This window comes from Sander vitreus, chromosome 9 (genome assembly GCF_031162955.1).
Source record: "Sander vitreus isolate 19-12246 chromosome 9, sanVit1, whole genome shotgun sequence".
Classification (NCBI taxonomy): domain Eukaryota; kingdom Metazoa; phylum Chordata; class Actinopteri; order Perciformes; family Percidae; genus Sander; species Sander vitreus.
The window spans coordinates 22,689,746-22,702,479 of NC_135863.1; the positions used below are offsets into that span (position 1 = coordinate 22,689,746).

The 12,734-nt window shown below is 41.6% G+C and overlaps 1 protein-coding gene across 2 annotated transcripts; it reads left to right on the forward strand.

Moving 5' to 3' along the window:
• Positions 1–360: 360 nt before the first annotated feature.
• On the forward strand, positions 361–12,484 carry uap1 (UDP-N-acetylglucosamine pyrophosphorylase 1). Of its 2 annotated transcripts, XM_078259346.1 has the most exons (11): positions 361–487; positions 1,431–1,742; positions 3,163–3,367; positions 4,066–4,241; positions 4,347–4,519; positions 8,260–8,453; positions 8,646–8,786; positions 10,016–10,204; positions 10,480–10,521; positions 11,570–11,636; positions 11,776–12,484. In XM_078259346.1, the coding sequence occupies exons 2-11, from the start codon at positions 1,463–1,465 to the stop codon at positions 11,866–11,868; spliced, it is 1,560 nt and encodes a 519-aa protein (XP_078115472.1). In that variant the 5' UTR covers positions 361–487; positions 1,431–1,462; the 3' UTR covers positions 11,869–12,484. The 2 variants fall into 2 exon arrangements, with proteins under 2 accessions (XP_078115472.1, XP_078115473.1); XM_078259347.1 differs by lacking the exon at positions 10,480–10,521.
• Positions 12,485–12,734: the final 250 nt, after the last annotated feature.

Sequence of the window (12,734 nt, forward strand, 5' to 3'; positions counted from 1 at the left end):
GCATTTTGTATGAATAAAAAAGGCATAAAAAGCAAAAAAAAAATCCCGAGCGTTCACTGCCGACTAGTAGTCAGAGTGAGACACTGCAACATAACTTTAAATTCAATGCAGACTTGATAGCATACCGTTCTTGAGTGAATGTACTAAGTTACTTTCCACCTCTGTATATTGACATTATAGTATAGCTTCTCTGACAAGCAGCAAATCTTTCCAGAATTCCTTGGTATGCGGTCTTATAATACATCCATGATGTGTGGAGGGACACAGTTCTTTCTGATGTGAGGATAAATAAATTTACGAGGATCACATGAAGGCAGCACTGCTGCTGGCCGCACGCACAAGTCGCCGGCGCTTGTGCCACGTCAAACTTGACGTAGCAGGAGGTGTAGTCCGGGTGGGAGGCGACCGAAGACGACCTAACGAATACAAGAAGCCACACAACGTTTGGCATTAATGGTCTTAAACCCAAGAGGAGCACTTGTGAGAGGTAAGAGTTTAATATTTCAGTCATATTGTCTTTTATGTTTTCATCGAGCTATGCTTACTGTTAGCTCCACAGTTAACGTTAGCCTGTTAGCTGCCTGCTAGTATCTGCTCGGGTCTGGCGCCGCTGTCACTCGCGTGCTACTCCTGCTGCAGACAGCGGCTCACTCTATTCATTGATTAATCTAGTTTGCATAGCAACACACATATTGTGAAGCGCACAGCATAGTAACAGCAACCTATTTCATTAAACCATGTTTATACTAAATGTCCTCTGCTACGAGTGAAGAGGCACACCTGCTGTGTTTTGATAAGAATAGCCTCAACTTCAACATCCTATTGACGACTTGACACAGCCTCCTGGAAACAGAGTTTGAAAGTAACGTGATTATGAATACTATAAGTAGCAAATGATGTATGTTGCTGTATCCTTCAGCATCCCATTCAAATGCTGAAAGTTCCCTTCCAGGAGTGGTGTGATTATTTCCTTGTCCAGCAAGCTGCTCATTGTGGGTGTGTAGGGTCAAACAAAGAGTGTAAATAAACATTCCAGTAGTTACATTACCAAGGCTTTGTCTATAGTTTCGCGTTAGTGTCATGCTGGGTGTTGCTTTGTCACTGGTGTTACCAGCCAGAAGGATTGTAGAAATACTAAGGTCATGAGTCCCCAAGAGAACCCCACCCACCTAAAAAAGTTTTTGCTGGCCATCAACCGAACAAAATGTTACGTCTCTCCTACATTATGGTCAGGTGCCAGGTATGTAACTCTGGTCGGAATTACTTTCATTATGAGTAAACTTGTGTATTTCTTGGCCTAAACACAATCAGATTTAGTAAAAAAAAAAGTGTGTATTGTAGAATGTAAACTCTATTACATGACCTAGGTATCGTTCTGCTCAAAAATAAGCATTCATCCATTTTTTTTTTTTTTTAATATGCGTTTTCAGTGTGGCAGAGTTAATCAAAAGCACTGTTCATCATGGACCCTAACGCCAGCGGACTCGCCAAGATGTTGGCCGAAGCCGGCCAGTCTCACCTCCTGCAGTTTTGGAAAGAGCTGAGCCCTGAGGAGCAGGCCGAGTTGAGACTTGACCTGCAGGGGATGGACTTTCAGGAGATCAACGGGTTTTTCAAGAAGGCCATGGAGACGTCCTGCAGCAAACAGGAAAAGATGGACAGCCGCATGGAGCCGGTGCCCCGGGAGGTGCTTGGGAGTGTGACTAGGGACAGGGAGAGTCTTAAAGACTGGGAGGTAGCAGGTAAGCTTCATCAAAACGGTTTCTGTCCCCACAACTTGTATTCATGGAGCTTCTGCCTTAACCCTCAAATGTTTACACCTGTATTTGATGTGTGTACATGCTATTTATTTATCATTATTTATTTATTACAATGTCATATAGTAGGAGTGTAGAGCAGTAGTGGTAATGTGCACATCCCCACTGGTGAGGTGCAGAGCAAAAAAGGGGCTGGATACAACTGAAAAGAGTGAGATGCCCGAACTCTGCTGATACGCAAATACGTTTTTTGTGCTGCAACGTTTCGGCCCTACCGGGTCTTCCTCAGGCAACAGTGGCTCAAGCATATACATAGGGCATATACATATAGTATGAGTGAACATATTAGATTTTTAAGACATTGCCTAGTTACTACAGGAACAATAATCCTCCAGAGAGACTGACACTTAGCAATTAAGTCATGTTGTTAAGCTACTTTCCAAAGCAGTGCACCACAGGTGAGGGAGAGGAAATATTTCCTGGTGTCTGACTGAAGGGGATTAAAACATCACATGGTAAATCAGATGCTTTGATGTTGAGATGGTGAAGTGGGCGTTTTCATTTCAGTGTTTTAATAAAATCTTATAGCTTATCAAGAAGTCCACATTGTGTAGCGTCAGAAATTCCCCTCTTGCTCGCTGTGTGGTTGTATAAACTTCACAAACTACTCCCAGTTGCAGTCTCCTGCGTAGATTTGAAATATGAGTTAGTTAGTTGTTCATTAGACTTTTGCGCAATCTCCCTTGCAGTTTTTTCCCGCTGGGGGATGATGACAGTGGAGGCGGGCAGCAGAGAACATCTGGTCTTGATTTGTGTCTGACGTAAATAGATTTGCTGTTTGACCCTCATTTATGAGGTCACTCTGTCAGGACCGTGCGTGTGTGTACTGTATGTGCATTTGGGAGAGTAGTCAAAGTCTAGTGTCAGGCCCGCCCAGTCGGCTGGTATAAACCTTGTCTTTTGGCACTTGTAAGAACAAAACGTTATGCATATCAAGGCACGTAGCAGCAGTAACTGTAAGATAAAATGTAACCATGATAAACCATTGAACCATAATAAAGCAATCAAAGACTCGTGTAGAGTTATAAGATTACAGTTTAGGGCGTATATATTATGTCAGCAAAGTCCTGTAGGACTAGTCATAAAATGTTGGGATGGTTTAATATATTTTATTAATATTATTCAGCGTTGTTTTGGTTAAGTTTATTATTAGTTCTATAAGCTGCCTTACAAAGGCAATAAGAATGCACTATGGCCATTATTAGAGATTTGAAATTGGCTGGTGTATCGAGATTGTGTATCAACATGTACGCCTACATGTGTTTCACCATCTTGAATACACTTTATAAGACAAATATTCTTGCTAACTATTTATGAGGAACTGTTCTGCTGTGTGCTCCTTCAGGTCTACACTGCATCTCTCAGAGTAATGTGGCGGTCCTGCTGCTGGCTGGGGGCCAGGGAACCAGACTGGGGGTCTCTTACCCCAAAGGCATGTACGACGTGGGACTGCCATCTCACAAAACCCTCTTTCAGATCCAGGGCGAGCGCATATTGAAGCTACAACAGCTGGCTGAGCAGAAGCACAAAATCAAGTGCCGTATTCCCTGGTAAGATATATAATGTTTGGCTTTGGGAGGTTGTTTAGAAAAAAGGTGACTAAGACATTTTAGTTAGTGTGTCTGTCAGTTAAATTGCTGTTTTATTTGAAGAAAAAAAAGAAGGATCTAAGCTACCAAATGTCTCTATTTGTAATGAGAACTACAACCATTTGTTGTAGTTGTGTTTGCCTCCTGACTAACTGGGTCAAATCATTGCCTCAAAGGAAAACAAGTCAAGGAAGTTGTATTACTGGAAAAGGATTAGGAGCAGGAGGAGCAGATCAAAGGACAGTTTGAAATTTTAAAGATGGATATAAGCGGTGGGGTGCACAAAGTCTACATGACACTGTAGGTGGGGGATTAACAGTTACTGAAGATTATGTCAGAAATGGCATAATTCACTAATCCTCAGCAGTTCTGATTCTGTAAGGAAGTTGTTACAGTTTGATTGTCCGCCATATACTTAAACTCTGTATGTCTCTGGTTTGGGGAGACGTCAGCTTTGTTGTGTCGTTTTTATGAACAGGCACTGAAGACATTTTCTACAGCATTTAAAAAGATTTTTAAAGATAACTTGTATTTACTTCTAAGCATGTATCCCCTCTTCCCTCAGCTACTGGTTTCACACTTGTTGTATAAATGATTTAAAATGCAGAGGAAAACAAATAATGCATGAATCATGAATCAGCCTTCTGTGTTGCCTTCAGGTACATCATGACCAGCGGAAGAACAATGGAGTTCACCAAGGACTACTTCTCACGACATAACTATTTTGGCTTGGACAAGAACAACATCATCTTCTTCCAGCAGGGCATGCTACCAGCCATGGACTACCAAGGCAAGATCATCCTGGAGAGCAAAGGAAAGCTCTCCATGGCCCCTGGTAAGCCCACTCGGGATTTGTGACTTTTGGCTCCATTCACAGTGTCACAGTGTTGTTTTGTGGAATTTGTGTGTTTCAAATGAGTGTTCTCTGTCTGTATTTCAGATGGGAACGGGGGTCTTTATAGAGCTCTGGGGAACCAGGACATCATGGCTGACATGGAGCGGAGGGGAATTGAAAATGTCCATGTGTACTGTGTGGATAACATCCTGGTCAAAGTGGCAGACCCCTCTTTTATTGGTTTCTGTGTGAAGAAGGGAGCGGACTGTGGAGCTAAGGTTGGCCACACCTCCTGCTCTTTCTGTCTATTCCTGTCTTTTTATGCTTCAGGGTCTCTGCAGCACTTTCTAAGCACATTTCAAATATGTCTTAATATGCTAACTGGGTATTATTATTATTATTATTATTATTAGTATTATTATTATCATCAAAGATTGTAGTCTGCCTTTTTTTTATTTTAAAGCTCTTAATGTTGTGTTACTTTTAAACAATCAGCCATCTTGATCACAACACCTGAATCATGATGTTGCTTAAAGTGTCACCTTTTATTTTTATTTTTTTATAGCATATTAATGGTCTTTAATTTTGTTCTACCCAGGCATTACAATGCATGTCTCTTATGTCCGATGCTACATTTTAAGAGAAGAAAAATGAACAAAGGTTGACGCAGCAGCAGGTGAAGCTTATATATTCCTGTCATCAAGTTGATTGATCCAATGATCCCTCACTATTTTGCACCTGCAACACTGATACGCTCAGTAAACCCACCTTTTATCAGACCAGGAAGTAATGATAACATGGTTAGGATGCATGCATACATCATTACAATGAATAGGGTGAAGAAAGCTCCATATTAGTTATACAAATATTTAGGTGTGTGAGAACAAACCATGTCAGCCATACGTCAAGCCATAAGAGCTAAATGTGATCCAGTGCAATCAGTCAGCCTTTTTTTTAAATTAAAATTTTTTAAAAGATTTTTTTTTATGGGCATTTCTGCCTTTAATGATAGGACAGCTCAGACAAGAAAGGGGGGGGGGGAGAGAGGGGGAAGAAGTGCAGGAAAATCGTCACTGATCGGACTCGAACTCTGGACCTTCTGCATCGAGGAATAAACCTCTATATATGTGTGCCTACTCTACCAACTGAGCTAACTGGCCACCAGTCAGCCTTTTTTATTTTTTTTTTAATTCCAAGAGATCCTAAAGGGTGACGGATGTCGAGTGTGTTGTACTTTAAGGTGTGGTCAGTTTGTTGTCACAATTGTTTAACCATCAGTTTGTAGACAGCTGCACCTTCCACAACTCACCACTGAGTGGCGATATAGGCCACTTTGTCTCATCCTGAAGTCTTCTTGAGCATTAAATCCATTACAGCTTTCTAGGAAATTTGAGGGTTAAACCCGGAATCGTCCTTTACTTTTCATCATTGGTCTCAGATAACATGAGAGTGTGATGTGGAGACGCCACTTTTTCCGAAACGGTTTCTTTGGACAGTGTATTTTTATTTTGTGAAGGGAAAAAGCTTTATAGGGTACAACAGTTTAACTTTTTTTCCAATAGTGGATAAACCATATTCATGGTTCATTATAACTTTTTTTCGTTTTGTTTCATAATCCTTTTATTTTTGTTTGGTTAGTAATGAGCATTAGTACAGCCCACGTATCTGTATCAGTACATGGAATAAATAGTTGGATGTGCTCACAGAACAGGTCCATCAGTTTGACATGCGTTTAGGAAGAATATGCTGTTACAGTGACTTGACCGCTCTTACACATTTATTAATCAAGAAAAACAATAAAAAAAAAAAAACACATTACATTATATAGATAGCTAATATCCAAATGTACATCTGTTGTTCTTAGGGCACAATTGGAAAAAAGCAAACAGAAGAGATGAGACAATAATAAAATATAAACACTGTGTATGTATATGTATGTGTGTGTGTGTGTATGTGTGTGTGTGTGTGTGTGTGTGTGTGTATATATATATATATATATATATATAATTTATTTTGTTTTTTTCATTTTGATTTATTTTACCTTTTTATTTAACCAGGAAGAGACTCTTTGAGATTAAAAATCTCTTTTTCAAGAGAGTCCTGGCCAAGACAGGCAGCAGTACAACCACACATACAGTACATGCAAACACAAAATACACAAAAACACTAAAAACATAAAACTGAAACAGCAGATCCCTCAAAGTCAACCAGAATCGTAAACGCATCAGGCAAAACATCTGCAGCCAGATGTAGCTGCCTCCAAGTCAATCAACATCCTCTTAAAAGCGACCAATGAGACCAGCTCAGTAAGTTTCATGGATTTCTGGTAGAGGGAGCAGCAAACTTAAACACCTTTTCCCCCAGTTCAGTTCTAACCTTTGGAACAGACAGACAGGAAAAGATATGTAAAAGACACAATAAACAGAAGTATTGTTGCACTCTATACCTTGTCGGATTCCTAAAGGACAACTAAAAGCTCAGGGAGCCAGACAATGAACGACAACATCGAAACGGTTTGACCGTAGATATTTACTGGTTATACATCTTTGTATTCTTATCTGTGCTGAGTGGTTGAGATCTGGGAGGGCATGACATGCTGTCCTACTGAAGCTCTCTGCTGTTAGGTGAAAAGTAGCAGCTGGAAGGTGAAATGCGACATTGTTTCCTGATCTACAGTATCAGTGAAAATGCCCTGAGTGTGAGGGGGAACTTGGCCCATCACAATTCATAGAAAATGGAGGGAAAATGCAGTCAATATTGCAAAAACAATTTGTGCTGAGTGAAGCTGAAAGTGACCTGTTGGCTGGTGGATCATTGATTGCTCGTTGACATCAGTTGGGACTCCTGTTGCCACCGTTGTGAGATCCAAATTTCGGTGACTGATACTTAAATTGTCGAGTAATGGTGATGATGAGGTCCAAGATCTCCTGCCTGGGCAATAGGATGTGATCTTAGAGTTATTCATACATTTGTGACTAACTATTGCTGCCAGGTCCTCCCTAATTAGATTCAGAAAAAATGTTTCATGCCATAGCAACTTCATCAAATACACGTTTTCTTGTCTTCTCAGTTCATTCGAACACAGTTTTGCTTCCACTTCTTCAAAATCACATATAAATGAGGTCATGTTTGTTAGGTGTTGTTCTTGTTACCTTACTGAGACTGACTGTGTCTAGGCACTTTATTAGCAGTGCCACAGTGAAATCTTTTTAAATCGTACTATGTGTATTTTCCAGCTAACAGAATAGATTTGAATATTTAACTGTGTGGAACTTCCAGAGCTCCGCTCTTATGCGGTGGAGGGAGATGGAAGGATCAGATCAGATCAGAACAGAGTCCCACCCTCCCATCATAAATTACTAAGCTCCACTACAGTTGATGTGGCTTCACCACCACCGCCCCTACCCCCTCACTCCACCCCGTTCACCAACCCTCATCAGGCCTCCACTCTGTCATTAGGAAGAAGCAGATGGGGAGAGGTTTTTTTTTTTTTTTTCATTCGGTGCAGACTCTAACTTGCTGGCTGTATAAAGTGGAATACACTTAAGAACAGCTGATCTGTAAGTCTTAGTTATATGTTAAACTTACCTAAACTGTTGGTTCATTTTTACTCCTACCTCTGCTCTACATTTTCTTTTTTTTTTTAAAGAGCAATTTCACAAGTCCCATTTTAGTGAATTTTTTTATTTGTGAGCGGTTATGACAGTTTGAAACTATGTCAGCCACCTGTGGCTGTTTGGTATTTTGCTTAAGCAACAGCTATTTTGTTCTCATCATCTCTGCCACTATTACAGAAGATGTGATGAAAGGGGGGACATCAGGGAACGTTTTTGTCTCATTTTGTTGTGTATTTTTTTATGTGTAAAATACATACTTGGTAGAGCTTCATCTGCTAATCTCCAGCATATTGCACCATTACATTGACTGACATGTGGATCTAATGTGTTAATAGCTCAGTTGTACAGTGTTCAGGTCAGCAATTTGCCAAAAAAAAGTCTTCCTGTATCATTGTTTCCAGGTGGTGGAGAAAACCAATCCAACAGAGGCCGTGGGTGTGGTCTGCAAGGTGGATGGGCGTTATCAGGTGGTGGAGTATAGCGAGATCACCCTGGCAACAGCTGAGAAGCGCAGCGCTGACGGCCGACTAATGTTCAACGCAGGAAACGTGGCCAATCACTTCTTCAGCTTTTCCTTCCTCAGAGACGTAGTACAGTAAGACTAATGCACAGTGAAAATACACACACACTTCTTTTGGCTTTCATGCAGTTTGTGCTCTTCTCTGTCAAAATGAATTCATTAGTTTTTCAGTAGTTGTGGTTTCTTGTTGCAAGAACAGCAGCGCCACACCATTATACAGTAAATGTGCTGCAACAAATCAGCTTCTTTTCTCTGTTTATACATCAGGAAGTACGAGCCAAAGCTGCAGCACCACGTGGCCCAGAAGAAGATCCCATATGTGAATGCGGAGGGTCAACTAATCAAACCAGACAAACCAAATGGGATTAAAATGGAAAAATTCGTCTTTGACATCTTCCAGTTCGCCAAGTGAGTTACAGTGTGTTTTTTTTCCATAGAGGGCACATAGTGTGTGACAGCTTCTCACCTTAAACTAAAAGGCCTTAAAGTACTCCAAATACAATGAATATCTTATGCTCCTTTTGAGAGGTGGCTGGATTGCATTATGTTCTTCTGGCAGGCCTTTGGGCTCTGGGTTTGACTGGTCCTTGATCTGTCCTTCCATGCATAAACCAACCCCCTTTCCCCCCCCTGTCCCGATCCCTATCCACCAGCCCCAGACCTGCCATTGCTCCAAGGTCTGGTCCAGCAGACTGAACCTGCCAAGCTCTCTGCAGGAGGAGGTTTATGAGCTGTTCACTCATTTCACCTCCTCCAGTGCTGCATTACATCAGCTTTGAGTCACGTCACTACTATTAGAACTATACATCTAATGAAAGGATTCCTGTAATGACTGACTGACTGATGGAAAAACACTGCAGACATTTCCAGCTTCCTTCGAGGTTTGTTCGTTGTCTTCGAAGTAAAAAGGAGGAGAAATGGTTTTCTGTGTTGCTGAGGAGGTGGATTACAGTTGTGCCCGGATTGGCAGACTGGCAGCTTTAGCAGAATCCAGATGGGCTGACTCACTTTGCAACCGGATTTTTATTTTAATTTCTGTTCTTTCTCAGTACTGTTTGGCCAATCTAATTGGCCAATCTAATTGGCCAAACAGAAGTCTGCTGTGTGGCCACATGTTCCATATATTATGTACGGTTGCTGTTCATCTGCCAAGTGTTGATAATGTCGATAATGATAATTCCATTTGCTTTTACTATGTAATGCATCATTTTTGACTCAGGCACTTGGCCTCATTATCTGATTATTTTGGATTAAGCCCCCAGCAACAGCGCTGGTCTGTGAGGTGATTTTGGCGTAGTAGACACACTCAATATTGTAGGATCACATGAAGCACACTGGCCCAGTAAGACTCCTATTACAAAAAAGGCTGTAAATGAAAGGACACTGTTTTCAGAGTGTCACGAATGACTGTAAAATGATACAGGACCAAAAATGCAGGACCAAATTCGGAAAAACTTTTAAGCCGCGTGTGCCCAGTGTGCAACTTTCATAGGAATGAATGGGGTGCCATCTTGTAATGCAGTGTCCAGTTTTCCATTTCTGAAGGCTGGGTATTGTATAATAGCTTGTCGTACCATTGTCCACCCTTCGCTGCGTTTGCCTGTGTGCTGATGTGCTGCTGTGTGTGTGCCCTACAGGACATTTGTTGTGTACGAGGTGCTGCGGGAGGACGAGTTCTCCCCGCTGAAAAACGCAGACAGTCAGGACGCAAAGGACACGCCCACCACAGCCAGACACGCCCTCATGTCCCTCCATCACCGCTGGGTGCTGAACGCTGGGGCCCACTTTATCGATGAGAACGGCAGACATGTGCCCGCCATACCCAGGTGACCACAGCCAGCCGGCTAACACACAGCGTCATGCATGTCATGCCATGTCACCTCACAAGACACAGAACACACACACGCATTATGTTTGGCATGAACACAGAAACGGCTTCTTTATGGTTATCCCACCTCCCCTACACTTTGTGTACAAACTATATGCATTGGCTTTTTTGTTTGTTTGTGTTACATACATAATATTCTTTTAACATCACACTCTCACTTCCCCTTCTCTCATGCTTGGTCTTGCTCCTGTGTGTCCTGTTCAATGTTTCCAGAGACGGAGCAGCAGGCAGTGTCACAGATGATGGCAACAGAAAGTAATTATTATCCCCCTGCAGTACCGAGTGCATGGTGATGGGGTTTTGGCTTTCTTTCCGCTCGCGCGGACGTGTTAACACTATATAACATTACTTCTGATCCCCTTTCCTTCATTACCACTGAAAAGAGCAATCTGAGCGTACACATGCCAGGCGGCAGCCACTTTTCTGTCTCTTTACAGTCAGTTGTGATGAAAGAAATGACAGCGAGGATCAGTTTAGACGCCTGAAGACGCAGTGCTCTTAGCGTCCTGGTCAGATGACGTACAGTCGTAATGACCTGCTGACAGATCATTTTCCCCTCAGATGGTTGCTACTAATATTCATATTGTATTGCATGCTGGGTAATGGGCACCTGTCACACTTTCTGGCAAACAGTGACAACTCTGCAATAGATGAGTAAGCTGTTGATTTCTGTGTAAAATAGTTACGACGAGCTGAGCCGTTCATTGGTTGCGCACCAGCCTTTGAGTTTAAATCCACCTGCTTTTTTTTTTTTTTTCTTTCAAGACAATGATACATGAGCATGTGTTTCAATAACATTCATGGCATCCGTGAATGTTATTCAGGCTCTTAAAGGGTGTGCTTTTCCCCGCAATCATTCAACTTCTCCATCTTTCTAATGATACGGCTGTGTGGGTAGCTGCTTAGAAAACACCTGATATGTGATTAGTGATTGTCTGTAATGATTACCTAGAAATAAACAAGTTGAGCGATGGGAATGTGGTGGCAAGTTCCCCCAGCTTCTTTCAGAAGCACTTGGGAGGATATACAACCCCACTACCTGCCATTCATCTGTTTTCTTCTAGAGGAAGTCTGTTACGGGTCAGAGGGCTAATCACTGGTCATGTTTGGGAATGATGAAACTCTAGTTCTCTGCTTTTGAACTCTAATCACAAGCCGCAGAACAGCTGTGTCAAGGATGGACAGCTGCTTCTCGCAAACTACAGTCCCTGTGTCTTTTTATGAGACAATCACTCATTCGGTTTCATTTTTTTATTTTCCCCTCCCTCTGATCCTCCCTGAATTCGTTCCTTTTCCAACGCAGCCTGAAGGACGGCACAGACCTGCCAATCAAATGTGAGATCTCTCCACTGGTGTCCTACGGGGGAGAGGTAAGGAGGCGAGGCCTATTGTATTCAAACGACAACTCCAGATGTTCTTCTGCTCCTGTTGTCGACCTGAAATAATCTGTAATCCACCAACTAACAATGTCCTGATGAATGTCCTGACGGTGTCGTTTACCACGTTAAGGGTCTCGAAGAGCTGGTGAAGGGACGAGAGTTTCATCCAACCCTGATGATCGACGGGAGCGGAGTCCATGAGCTGGTGAAGAATGGAGTTTAGACAATGAAGGGGAGAGGAAGCGATAGAGGGACAATCCAAAGACCAAGCTCCCTTTGTCTCTTAACCTTTGCGGCGGGAAACTGTGATGTCACCACTGTGCAATAAGAAACGCTGCGTGCATGTGTTCATGAAATGGGTCGTCTCCAGAATGAATGTACGAGCCAGATGAAGTGTATCGTTTACTTTTCAGCGGCAAGTTTTCTCTGCTTTGTATCTTGATGTCATACTTGGTTAATATTTGTTTTGAAGAGCACTTGAACATAGCATAAGATGAAGGACGAAATCCCTGTCACACTGATTGGATAAAGCAGTCTTCAGGTGCATCTATTTATTTTGCTTATGAGACTTATTTTTATATGTACTGATAGATGATCTATAGGTGGAAATGACCATCTACTCATTTTACCTGGTGATTTTTATACAACATAGGTCTGAGATGGAATGATCAGAATTATGTTTCTTACTAGCATGTAATCGAGCTACATGGTACGGGCTATGGGGGGTATTTATAATATCTGCTTCTTTTCTCCTTGTAATCATTGAAGATTAGATATTCAGCTTTAAGAGATGCTATGATTTCTATCATCTTTATTAAAGTAATTTCCTAATTGGAAAATCTTGTGTGTGTGAATCAGAATACTTTATTGATCCCCTCAGGGAAATTATTTAGTTGCAGTTGCTCACAGTCAAATTCAAGGTAAAATAAGAGTAAGAAAAGAGCAAGTCAATAAGTGTATAAAGAAACTAGGGCTGTCAATTGATTAAAAAATGTAATCTAATTAATTACATACTCTGTGATTAATTAATCGAAATTAATTGCATACATAATTAACGGTGCCTGAACCGATACTTTTTAATAAAGTAAA